This window comes from Hyla sarda, chromosome 10 (assembly GCF_029499605.1).
Source record: "Hyla sarda isolate aHylSar1 chromosome 10, aHylSar1.hap1, whole genome shotgun sequence".
Taxonomy (NCBI): Eukaryota; Metazoa; Chordata; class Amphibia; order Anura; family Hylidae; genus Hyla; species Hyla sarda.
In genome coordinates, this window is record NC_079198.1 from 29,174,992 (window position 1) to 29,188,618 (window position 13,627).

At 46.3% G+C, this 13,627-nt stretch overlaps 1 protein-coding gene across 3 annotated transcripts in view; it reads right to left on the bottom strand.

Moving 5' to 3' along the window:
- LOC130294502 (excitatory amino acid transporter 2-like) overlaps positions 1–13,086 on the bottom strand; it is a 59,052-nt gene extending 45,966 nt beyond the window's left edge. The window contains exons 1-2 of one of the 3 annotated variants that reach the window (XM_056544398.1): positions 12,806–13,086; positions 7,781–7,933 (exon numbers count right to left, since the gene is read on the bottom strand). In XM_056544398.1, coding sequence (XP_056400373.1) covers positions 7,781–7,835 — 55 coding nt within the window. In that variant the 5' untranslated portion in view covers positions 7,836–7,933; positions 12,806–13,086. Of the gene's footprint in view, positions 1–7,780; positions 8,092–8,199; positions 8,367–12,805 lie in introns of those variants that run through there. The other 2 variants (XM_056544397.1, XM_056544396.1) reach the window with 2 other exon arrangements.
- Positions 13,087–13,627: the final 541 nt, after the last annotated feature.

Genomic DNA, 13,627 nt, shown 5'->3' on the forward strand with positions numbered 1-13,627 from the left:
TCAGAAGTTGAACTCTCTCCGCAACACATCATTCCACCTGACTGCCTGATCTCCACTTCTCCTGCCTCCATCAGGCAGACTCCTCCAGGAAAGACCTTTGTTTCTCCTCGCCAACGCCTCGGAATCCTCAAATGGGGTCACTCCTCCCATCTCGCAGGTCATGCGGGTATCAAGAAATCTGTGCAACTCATCTCCCGCTTCTATTGGTGGCCGACTCTGGAGACGGATGTTGTGGACTTTGTGCGAGCCTGCACTATCTGTGCCCGGGATAAGACTCCTCGCCAGAAGCCCGCTGGTTTTCTTCATCCTCTGCCTGTCCCCGAACAGCCTTGGTCTCTGATTGGTATGGATTTTATTACTGATTTACCCCCTTCCCGTGGCAACACTGTTATTTGGGTGGTCGTTGATCGATTCTCCAAAATGGCACATTTCATCCCTCTTCCTGGTCTTCCTTCTGCGCCTCAGTTGGCTAAACAATTTTTTGTACACATTTTTCGTCTTCACGGATTGCCTACGCAGATTGTCTCGGATAGAGGCGTCCAATTCGTGTCTAAATTCTGGAGGGCTCTCTGTAAACAACTCAAGATTAAATTAAATTTTTCTTCTGCATATCATCCCCAGTCCAATGGACAAGTAGAAAGGATTAACCAGATCTTGGGTGATTATTTGCGACATTTTGTTTCCTCCCGCCAGGATGACTGGGCAGATCTCCTCCCATGGGCCGAATTCTCGTATAACTTCAGGGTCTCTGAGTCTTCCTCCAAATCCCCATTTTTCGTGGTGTACGGCCGTCACCCTCTTCCCCCCCTCCCTACTCCCTTGCCCTCTGGTCTGCCCGCTGTGGATGAAATTTCTCGTGACCTTTCCATCATATGGAGAGAGACCCAAAATTCTCTCTTACAGGCTTCATCACGCATGAAGAAGTTCGCGGATAAGAAAAGAAGAGCTCCCCCCGTTTTTTCCCCTGGAGACAAGGTATGGCTCTCCGCTAAATATGTCCGCTTCCGTGTCCCTAGCTACAAGTTGGGACCACGCTATCTTGGTCCTTTCAAAATTTTGTGTCAAATTAATCCTGTCTCTTATAAACTTCTTCTTCCTCCCTCTCTTCGTATCCCTAATGCCTTTCACGTCTCTCTTCTCAAACCACTCATCCTCAACCGTTTTTCTCCCAAGTCTGTTCCTCCCACTCCTGTTTCCGGCTCCTCGGACATCTTCTCGGTCAAAGAAATTTTAGCTGCCAAAAAGGTCAGAGGGAGAAATTTTTTTTTAGTGGACTGGGAGGGTTGTGGTCCTGAAGAGAGATCCTGGGAACCTGAGGACAACATCCTAGACAAAAGTCTGCTCCTCAGGTTCTCAGGCTCTAAGAAGAGGGGGAGACCCAAGGGGGGGGGTACTGTTACGCCGAGCGCTCCGGGTCCCCGCTCCTCCCCGGAGCGCTCGCTTCACTCTCCCCGCGGCAGCGCTCCGGTCACGTCCTCTGACCCGGGGCGCTGCGATTCCGCTGCCAGCCGGGATGCGATTCGCGATGCGGGTAGCGCCCGCTCGCGATGCGCACCCCGGCTCCCCTACCTGACTCGCTCTCCGTCTGTTCTGTCCCGGCGCGCGCGGCCCCGCTCCCTAGGGCGCGCGCGCGCCGGGTCTCTGCGATTTAAAGGGCCACTGCGCCGCTGATTGGCGCAGTGGTTCCAATTAGTGTTCACACCTGTGCACTTCCCTATATCACCTCACTTCCCCTTCACTCCCTCGCCGGATCTTGTTGCCTTAGTGCCAGTGAAAGCGTTCCTTGTGTGTTCCTTGCCTATGTTTCCAGACCTTCTGCCGTTGCCCCTGACTACGATCCTTGCTGCCTGCCCCGACCTTCTGCTACGTCCGACCTTGCTTTTGCCTACTCCCTTGTACCGCGCCTATCTTCAGCAGCCAGAGAGGTGAGCCGTTGCTAGTGGATACGACCTGGTCACTACCGCCGCAGCAAGACCATCCCGCTTTGCGGCGGGCTCTGGTGAAAACCAGTAGTGGCTTAGAACCGGTCCACTAGCACGGTCCACGCCAATCCCTCTCTGGCACAGAGGATCCACTACCTGCCAGCCGGCATCGTGACATGTGCCATGCAGGGCGCATGGCTCAGCCTTCCCAGTCGCAGCGCATGCAAGATGTTCTTCCCGTTGTCAGTCACCATGGTTCCCATTTCCAGTTTTCGTGGAGTTAGCCATGCTCCGATTTCTTTACGAATGACTTTTAGCAGTTCCTCCCCTGTGTCACTCTTTTCGCCAAGGCAAACCATGTGAAGAACAGCGTGACACCGCCGTGCCCTGCACACATGATATGCTGAACGGCCACTGAGACTTATCTGGGCAGTGGAGGCCATGAGGACATGGTGGAGAATGAGCAGGCGGAGTTACACAATGTCACAGGACCAATGGCCTGAAAGCGTGGAGGAGGAAGCAGTGTGACCTGTCCAAGTTGGTGTTGTGGCTGTTCAGGAACCACATTCACCCAGTGAGCCGTAAAGGACATGTATTGTCCCTGACCATAGTTAAAGCTCCAGACGTCGGCGCTGCCGTGCACACCGACAGGCTCAAGGACTGGACCACCTTCTCTTCCATAAAATTGTGCAGGGCTGGTACTGCCTTCTTCGCAAATAAATTACAGCTTGGCATTCTACATCTCGTCTCGGCACAAGCCATCAGTTTAAAAAGGGAGGGACTGCAGCACTAGCAACTTGGACAGGAGTACATTCAGCTTCTGCGCCATTGGATGAGTGGGCGCATACTGTTGTTTCTTGGACATGGCTTCACCGATGGATTGTTGGCGGAATGGCTGACTAAAAGTAGGATGAGCAGGAGCATCTGAAGCGACAGAAGGAGGGTATGACACACAGCTCCTTTCGGCTGAGGTGGTGGAGCCTTGGCTGGCTGAAAGAGGGAGTGGCGTGCCACTGGGTGATGCAGCAGGCTGGACCACTACATCGGAGCCAGGCCGCTTTATGGTGATGAAGTATATGTTGACACAGGGCCGTGGTGCCAACATTGGGACCCTGGCCACACTTCACCTTCTGCCGACATATCTTGCTCGTGGCTATGTGAACCTCCTCCGGATGCATGATGAAAAACTGCCACACCTCTGAGTAGCTGATTTTCCCACCAACAGTCCGCACTAATTGTCTGCTACTGTTGCTGTCTCCAGGAACCCCTGTTCCACTACCTCTCGGAAAGGTAGGCTACCACGAAGCAGGTGGTCTCCCCTGGGCACTTTTGGCTCCAGAATTTCCACTTCTGCACCATGCTGACTGCCAAACATGCTACCACCTTGCTGAGTCAGCGGCTGCCTCACAGGCAATCTGCAACTTTCTTCTCCTGATGATGATGAATCCCCTTCTGCACCCGGCTCCCAATTGCAATCGGCTTCATCATCATCAACAAGTGTCTGCACGTCACTGATGTCCTCCTCAGGTTCCTCAACAGTGCCTGCTTCCCTGACCCTAAACCCTAGCAACACCGCCTCCCACGTCACTCTCCTCATCACTACTTGCCCGCCTAGTGGAGGAAGTGACGGATGTCTCCTCCACTTGTTGGCTGGGCAGTAGCTGCTGACTGTCCTCTATTAGATCGTCCTCAGTGAATAGTGGAGCTGAACCCACAGCATAAGATCTTTCTGTAGGGGAGGGAACAGCATAGGACAGAGGCAATAGGAGGACAGGGACTGCTCCTGGGCCATGCCAACTGTGGGTTGTACCAGGAGCTCAGGCCTCTCGCTGCGACTCCTGCTGCCACTCTCCCCTATTCTCCTGCGACCTCTGCCTGATGAATTTAGGCCTTTGCCACTCCTGGCACTTCTCTGCGTGACATACTTGATTATTTTTGGCTGTACTTTCACAGTATGTAGGCCTTTGACAGATTAAAAGGTACAAAATAGTACATTAAATAGATGTAGGTATGAGGTATGCATTTATGAGGGCAGAAAAATGCGGTACAGTACGCTTAAAAAAAAAAACGTATTTTAGTAAAACACCAGCCGGTGATTACTTTTGCCTGGACTTTCACAGTATGTATGCCCTTGACAGATTACAGGTACAAAATAGTACACTACTTAGATGTACGTATGTGGTATGCACTTATGTGGGCAGAAAAATGCGCTACTGTATGCTTCAAAAATTATTTGAGCAAAACACCAGCTGGTGATTACCTTTGGCTGTACTTTCACAGTATGTAGGCCCTTGACAGACACAAAATAGTACACCACTTAGATGTAGGTATGTGGTATGCACTTACGAGGGCAGAATAATGTGGTACAGTACACTTAAAAAAACGTATTTTAGTAAAACACAAGCCGGTGATTACTTTTGCATGTAGGCCCTTGACAGATTAACAGGTACAAAATAGTACACTACTTAGATGTACGCATGTGGTATGCACTTATGAGGGCAGAAAAATGCGGTACAGTATGCTTAAAAAAACGTATTTTTGCACAACACCAGCAGAACACAACAGTGCTGCAGCACAAAAAAGCTGTGTACTAAACACAAAATTTCACTCTGTCATTGACTGTTAGGAATGGACTGCTGGGTATTATACCGTCTACAGACTGGTATAACCAGCAGATGATTTGTTGTGGAACAAAGACACAGAATTGCGCTGAAAAATGATTCCTGCCTCCTCTGCCAAGGTTTATAAAGGCAGCTTGTTGAAATGTATGAGGCAACACACAGCTATCTGCCCCTCTCTGTATAACAATGATGAAGAAAGTGACTGGGAGGTTAATGGCTGCAGTAAAAATCCTTTTCAGTGAAAAAAACACTGTTCTCTGTCCACCAGAACGCTGATGTGACTAGGATGTGAAACACTGCTGGAATGAGCTTTTCTGTGTAACACACACACAGCGATGTCCGTCCTATCTGTATGCAGTGTAATGAATAATATGACGATCCGCAAAATGGCTGCCGAATATATAGGGCTGTGACATGACAGGGGTGACTGGTTGCTGATAGGCTGCATCCTGCATGTGATTCAGGGTCATCCCGCCCACTTCCCTTCCTGCCTTGCCTTCCCAGCGTTCCTTGCCCCATGTACTGTCATGTGGATCCGCCATTTTCCACCTGGACCGCAGTAAATGGAGTTTAATGAAGCGATTCACGCTATAGAATACTCTACTTATCTGCCTAAAATGTGCAACATTTGTGTTGTAATTGGAATTGAACAGAATGTTTAGTGAAGTTTCGATTTGCTTCTAAATTACGCAAGTTCTGGATTTGTCATAACTCCTCACCACAGGTACAACCAGTCTACCAGTCCAAAACACTGGTATTGGGCAGGGGTTGAGCAGTGCCTTGTTTCTTCCAGACATGACACTTAGATTTTAAGGACAAGTATCATGGAAAAAACATATCCCTTATCTAAAGAAATCGTGGGGGTCCAAGCACTGGAGCCCCCCCCCCCCCCCCTGCAATCTCCTGTTTAGAGCTATGTGAAGGCTGTGTGGGGGCCCACACTTTGGGCGGGGGTCGTGACGCGCCACTGTGAAGATGCTCGGACCTCTCCCACGGTCTAAAACTTATCCCCTATCCTTTGGATAGGTGATAAGTTTTTTTCCTTGATAATTGTCATTTAAGGCTAGAATGTTCAGTTTTGTACCAGAAAATCTTGTTTTCATAAGTCTTTTACTAAGTGGTTTCTTTCTGCCCACTCTGCTATAAAGCCCAAATTGGTGGAGGCTGCAGCGATAGCTGACCTTTTAAGAGTTTTTCCCATTTGCACACAGGATCTTTGGAGCTCAGCCAGAGTGACCATTGAGTTCTTTGGATTCCTGGTACACAAAATGAGTCTCTGCTACTGTACTGTACAAAAAGCTGGGGAAGCATAGCTAGTTTACTCTCGGAGGCCAAAGACAGAAGTCCCTGCTCCTGTAATTTCCTACTTAATTACTAGTATGAGTGTGCCTTTTGACAAAGGTAGCGTGGCACTGATAAAGGTGACAGCTGTAGTAAAACATAACAAAAACTATATAAATTTGATATTGCTGTCATTGTACTGACTCACGGAATATAGTAAACATTTCATTTTTACCACGTAATAACCACCACAAAAACTTGGGGGTACTCTAGAGGAATTTTTTTTTTCAAATTAACTGGTGCCAGAAAGTTATACAGATTTGTAAATTACGCCTATTTAAAAATCTTAGGCCTCCCAGTACTTATCAGCTGCTGTATGATCCAGAGGAAATTGTGTAGTTCTTTCTATTCTGACCAAAGTGCTCTCTGCCACCACCTCTGTCATGTCAGGGACTGTCTGGAACAGGAGCCAATCCCCATAGTGAACCTATCCTGCTACAGACAGTTCCTGATAGAGACAAAGGTGACAGCAGAAAGCACTGTGGTCAGACTGGAAAGAACTACACAATTTCCTCTGGAGCCTACAACAGCTGATAAGTACTGGAAGGATTAAGATTTTTAAATAGTAACATTTACAAATCTGTTTAACTTTCTGGCACCAGTTACCCCTTAAATGGTTTTGTCCAGGGACATACATTATATTATGTATGGCTGTTTTTTTTTTTTTTTTAAGTAAATAAAGTCATGCTTTCCTACCCTGTTCCCCTGCAGCTTCCTGTCAGACATGATCCAGCCCCCCCCCCCCACACTTGTCACCACTACTTCCTGCTTCTGAGCTGCCCACTTAGCCAACTACTGAGTAAGACGGAATACCAGTATGGCCAGTGATTGGCTGAGAAGGTTGTATCTGCTGAGATGGTGATGAGTTTAAGGGTACGTTCACATTACAGAATTCCCGCGGAATACCACGGGCAGAATCACGCGAGCGGAATTCAGTGGTGAGAACTTAACATTAGTGTGAATGGGTCTCTGCGAGACCCGTTTACACTGTGGAATTTCGCCGGCGGACAATTCTGCTGCTGAAATTGTTCCGGGCAAAGAAAGAACATGTTCATTCTTTGCGCGAATTCCGCGAGCACTTCATAGCCGTCATGGTGACGGCTCAGTGCCCCGTAGCCCTAGCGCCAAAGTATTTTCGCCTGCGGCAACCAGACGGAATCTCCGCTGACTGAATTCAGTGAACGCACCCTAAGACCGGAGCTGTGAAGGGCCAAGGTAGGTATGTATGATATTTATTTATTTCTACAATAATCCCAAACATATACAAAAAATGTAATCTCCCCCCAGACAACCCCTTTAAATTGTGACAATAAAAATATACCTTGCACTTTAAAAAAAGAACCCTCATTTGGCAACAGAAAAAGAAAAGGTTATATTTCTTAGAAAAAAGGACACAAAGAGAAAAACTAAGGGCATGGGGCAGGGATTAACTCATCCATACTCACAGGATGCAAGATAATCTACCTAGTTTGTCTCATATTCGACTACTCTTAATTCAAAGATAAAGCATTCTTCCTGAGTGACCCAAATAAAATTATTTTTCTTAGGGGAAAACAAAGGGAATTTCCATGAGCATTTTAGCCCTTGGCAGAGGTGGAAACATACATCTTCTATCTGCAATCCCAATGATAATAGCCTTGGGAAAAGTTTTACATTTACTAATCAAACAGTTAAATGACAAATTCTCTCTGTCTGTAGCTGCCACTAGAGGGAGCTCACAACCATCATTTGTACAGCACTAATAAATCAGTATACAGTATGAGAGTCCCCTAAAGGCAACAAAAACAATTTTCTTTCTGCTGGATTTCCATGTATCAGGACTAAGTTTGCCCATGCATGTTAAACAGTCAACAGGCTTTCCTAGAAAGAAAAATTCCGCTTTTATAGATCTCTTACCGGAAATTAAGCTGGAGATAATAAGTGGTAAAATTAACATTTTTAACATCCGCATGAGAATATCCCCTGGAAAGGAGATAAGAATGAGAATATTTCCATCTAGAGGAGGAAGCAATCGAAGAAGACAGCCAAAGAGAGAACCAAAGATTACACCTAAGAATGAAGAAAAGAAAGTTTGCATTAATATTACAATTATAAAAAATCCATTAATAACAACATTTCTATAACTCTCATCTTGCACCATGCATGTTCATTAACAGCAAAGTAACATTGAGAGCTAAGGCTACATTCATAGACAGCTGATGGCTACAGGCAGCTCTGAACAGCACAGAGACACCGGCTTTTTCATTATCTGGGCACAGAGCTTTTTTTTTTTTAACACATTACATTCATTTATGTGGAGCAGCTTCTCTACTTACCCATTTAGGCAACGGCTCCACAGCAACTTTTTAGAGCACTACCTTCCGATTTCAACATTATTTCAAATGTCATCTGTAGTCCATAAAAGTGCATGTAGCTCAATGTATTCTCATTGTAGCTTGATAAAACTGAAATGTCCAACTACAAAACATTACTGTGAAACCCTGAAAACAACCATCCCTGTCAGAAGCAATTGAGGAAAGGTATTTTTGAAGGAAGAACTGAGGGGACTGTCTGGTGATGGGGCTAGGCTACTAGTGTCCATCCCAGGTATTAGGGCTAGCCTACTAGAGTCTATTTCAGGTATTAGGGCTAGGCTACTAGTGTCCATCTCAGGTATTGGGACTGGGACTAGGCGACTGTGTCCATCTCAGATATTAGGGCTAGCCTACTGATGTCCATCTCAGGTATTGGGGCTAGGCTACTAGTGTCCATCTCAGGTATTGGGGCAAGGCTAATAGTGTCAATCTCAGGTATTGGGGCTAGACTACTTGTGTCCATCTCAGGTATTGGGGCTAGGCTACTGGTGTCCATCGCAGATATTAAGGCTAGCCTTCTAGTGTCCATCTCAGGTATTTCGGGCTAGGCTAATAGTGTCCATCTCAGGTATTGGGGCTAGGCTACTAGTGTCCATCCCAGGTATTGGATCTAGGCTACTGGTGTCCATTTTGGGTATTAGGGCTATGCTACTGGTGTCCATCTCGGATATTAGAGCTAGGCTACTACTTTCCATATCAGGTATTGGGGCTAGGCTATCTTTGTCTATCTCGGGGATAAGGGCTAAGCTGCTAGGGCATATCTCAGATATTGAAGCTAGGCTACTACACTATCTCAGATATTAGAACTAGGCTTCTTATGTCCACATCAGCTATTGCATCTAGGCTACTGATGTCCATCTTAGGTATTAAGACTATGCTACCTTTTTTCATCTCAACTTTTGCAGCTAGTCATTCCCATCTCATGTGTTTAGTTTAAGCTACTACTCTTCCCCTGAATACAAACAATTGCGCTAAAACATATGTTGGGGTGGCATCACTCCCATACCCCACAATACAAACTGGTATTGTACCTGAAATGACACTGGATAAGTGAATCTGCTGAACCCGTGTGGATGATGGTGTGCCGTACCAGGGAGGGGAGTCTAAGGTGCCGCTGGTTTTCACCAGAGCCTGTCGCAAAGCAGGATGGACTTGCTGTGGCAGGTGGCAACCTGGTGGCCACCCCTTATACGACTCGTCCACACAGGCTGCTGAGGCATTACGTGGCACAGATAAGATGAGGCAAACTCGTGGTCTGGACAGACAAGAGGTCAGGGCAGGTGGCACAGGAGCGTGGTCAGGAACAAAGCTCAGAAGTAAGAGGGCAGGCGGCACAGGAGCAAGGTCAGGTCACAGAGCAAGAGGTCAGGAACACTGTTAGACAACACACAACTGGAACAATTTCTCTAGGGCTAGTGAGCACAAAGATCCGGAAAGGACAGTAAGGAAGTGTGGGGTTAAATAAACACAGGACCAGACAAACACCAATCAATGGTGCACTGGCCCTTTAAATCTGAGAAAGCCGGTACGCTCACGCCCTAGGAGGCGGGGGCGCACATGCCGGCGGCAGAAGCAGCACGGCAGGACGGGGCTGGTGTGACAGTACCACACTACTCTCTCCTTTACATTATGCTTGTGTGATGCTATAGAGCAGTGTTTCCCTACCAGTGTGCCTCCAACTGTTGCAAAACCACAACTTTCAGCATACCTTGCAAAATGCTGGAGGCACACTGATAAGGAAACATTTCTATAGAGGCACAAATTTGTAACATTGATTAGGATGTGATTTCTCTATATACATTGTGTGAGTGTGTGTGGGGGAGGGGGTGTTGCTCTTTTCTCCCCTAAGGAGGTTTGTTTCTTTTTTATTTTAATTTTATTGAATTTTTCAGAATGTACAATATAAATCACATATAAAAAAAATATAGGGAAGGGACACAAAAACAGAAAAGAGGGGAAAGGGAAGAGGAACAAAAACACAGAGGCCCAACAACCCAACAAAACAACAAAAGGGTCAGCCATAAAGAACCACAAGGCTGAGGCATTTACCACAATAAAAACACAACAGGATGCAGAGGTAAATTATAATCCAAAATCTCCTTGCAAAAATAAAAGAAAAACAAAAAGAAAACAAAGAATACAGCACACCCAGGTAACATCTCAGGTGGAAGGTGAGGAATGGGTGTCAGGATTCGGCAGGCTGGAGGTGGATCCTCTGTGTCAGAGAGGGATTGGCGTAGACCGTGTCGGTGGACCGGTTCTAAGTAAACCAGAGCCCGCCGCAAAGCGGGACGGTCTTGCAGCGGCGGTAGCAACCAGGTCGTATCCACCGGCAACAGCTCAACCTCTCTGACTGCTGAGATAGGCGTGGTACAAGGGATTAGACAAGAGCAATGTCGGATGTAGCAGAAGGTCAGGGCAGGCAGCAAGGATCGTAGTCAGGGGCAACGGCAAGAGGTCTGGAACACTGGCTTGGGATACACAAGGAACGCTTTCACTGGCACAATGGCAACAAGATCCGGCAAGGAAGTGAAGGGGAAGTGAGGTAATATAGGGAAGTGCACAGGTGAATACACTAATTAAAACCATGCGCCAATAAGTGGCACACTGGCCCTTTAAATCGCAAAGAGCTGGCGCGCATGCGCCCTAGGGAGCGGGGCCGCGCGCACCGGGACAGCACAGATGGGGAACGAGTCTGGTAAGCGGGTCGGGATGCGCACCGTGAGCGGGCGCGTCCCGCATCGCGAATCGCATCCCGGCTGGGGACATTATCGCAGCGCACCCGGTCAGCGGGTCTGACCGGGGCGCTGCGAATAGTGTTGAGCGGCATAGGCCATATTCGAATTCGCGAATATTCGCGAATATATGGACGAATATTCGTCATATATTCGCGAATATTCGCATATTCGTTATATTCTCGTTTTATTTTCGCATATGCGAATATTCGCGTATGCGAAAATTAACATATGTGAATATTAGCATATACAAAATTAGTATATGCGAACATTCGCATATGCGAAAATTTACATATGCGAATTTTCGCATATGCGAATTTTCGCACGCCAGTCTCACACAGTAGTATTACAGCCTTCTTTACACCACACAAGCTGGAAGCAGAGAGGGATGATCACTGTGATGTGTACTGTGAAAAAAAAACAAAGAAAAAAAAAACGAATATTCGTAATTACGAATATATAGCGCTATATTCGCGAAATTCGCGAATTCGCGAATATGCGATATTCGCGAATAATATTCGAATTGCGAATATTCGCGAGCAACACTAGCTGCGAACAGGAGAACGCTGTGAGCGCTCCGGGGAGGAGCGGGGACCCGGAGCGCTCGGAATAACAATGGGGACATTTACAAAGAGTGGTGTGACTTTTTTTTTTATTGTTTTAGAGCACAAAAGTGTGGCGATATGGCACACAGACTTTGATCAATTTTGCTAATACGGCTTTTAAAAGAGTTGCAGATTTTGTGCGAACGTGCGACTTTTGTCGCATGGACCCATTGTGCGACATTTTGTGCGACATACATAGAGAAAAAAAGCCATTTAAAAAGCTTTCTAAATGTCTTGATAAATCCCCCCCCCCCCCCCCCAATGTCCTATAAGAGTCCGGCCATGGTTGCCATAGCAGCTCATGTTTTAAAGAGCATCCATGAGAATCTGCAAGCAATACTTCCATACGATGCTGGTGTATAACCTCCTAAACCCATTCCCTGAGAGATGGAGGACATGTTTGTTTCCATAACTAAGGTATGAACTGCCTAGCTGCTAACAGAAAATGATACAATGATTTAGAAACAGATTTAGTAGAAGCAGGAAGCATGGAAAGAAGTAAAGAAGCTGGATCATTCTCAATATGAACCCCCTTAATTTCAAATATGAGGTCTAATACTCCTAACCAAAAGGGCTAAAGTAAGGGACATCCCACCATACATGTGAAAGAGTTCCCTCTGCAACCTCACAAAACCAGCAAGAGCTGGAAACTAAAGGGTACATTTTATGAAGGACCAAGGGAACTCGGTACCAGCGTGTTAGAAGCTTGTAATTTGTCTCTTATAGCTTACCAGGCAGTGAGAGTTTGAGACATAAAAATATAGATTTAGCCCAGTCCGCAGGCAGGAAGGTGCATCCCAATTCCCTTTCCCAAACAGTAGTATATGGGAGAGGGCCCTCAGCATGCTGAGAAACTAAAAAAGCATAAATCTGTGAGGTGGCCTTCAAGATAGGATTTACATAATAACTCAAAGGGTGTGAGATCTCTAGACATATAGAGGAAACCCTTGATAGTATGTAGAAATGCTTTAACTAAACATATGCTAAAACATGCAGGGAGATAGGTTGGGACAGCATAGGGATAGAATCCAGAGGCTGGAGCGAAGAGCCATCTAAGACATTTCTAAAGACAAAGGTGGAGCTACGTGGCCTAGAAAGGAAATGCGGTGAACTTATACCTGGCAAGAACAAAGTTTTACCCGTTATAAAAGAAAAATTGCGCCTCAACAAATCTACCGTAGTCTGGGGTAGAGTAACATTCATAGCGACGTTCTTATCTAAACTGACCTTAAAATTGCCAAAATGGGAACAGGTTCGGATAGTGGAGAAAACTGCTGGCAGAGAAATATGTGGAGACATAAGTCAACCTTTGATATCGGTATGGCAGTTAACAGGTGCTCCATACATAGGACATAGAGCAGTGGAGACAGAAGGCCACCCTGTCTCGTGCCATTCCTTATCGAGACCAGGTCAGACAAAAAGCCATTAATTCTGACACGTGCCCAAGGAGTAGTATACAGGGCTGCAATCCTAAAGTAGCCGCCATGAATCCCCAGTCCACCCGATAAAAAGCCTTTTCTGCATCAATCGAAAGGAGCATCAAAAGAATGTTGCATCGATGAGCATAATCAACACAAGTAAAGGCTCTAAGCATGTTGGGAGAGATTTATCAAAACCTGTCCAGAGGAAAAGTTGCTGAGTTGCCCATAGCAACCAATCAGATCGCTTCTTTAATTTTGCAGAGGCCTTTTCAAAAATGAAAGAAGCGATCTGATTGGTTGCTATGGGCAACACAGCAACTTTTCCTTTGGACAGATTTTGATAAATCTCCCCCATTATTCTTAGCTTCTCTTTGGGGCACAAAGCCCATTTGATCCGGGTGGACTTAGGATTCAAGATAGGTCGAACAATTTGCAATCAATTTCGCATGTAATTTAGCATCCACATTAATGAGAGAAATTGGGCGACAACTAGAACAGAGGAGGGGGTGTCCTTTTTTATTATAATGTATTTTTACTGTTATTAATTAACTTTTAACTCCAGTTGTTTGGTTTTAGTTTATTGTTCCAGGAGTTCACCTTAAGACATAATTTTTTGGGTGCTGATAAG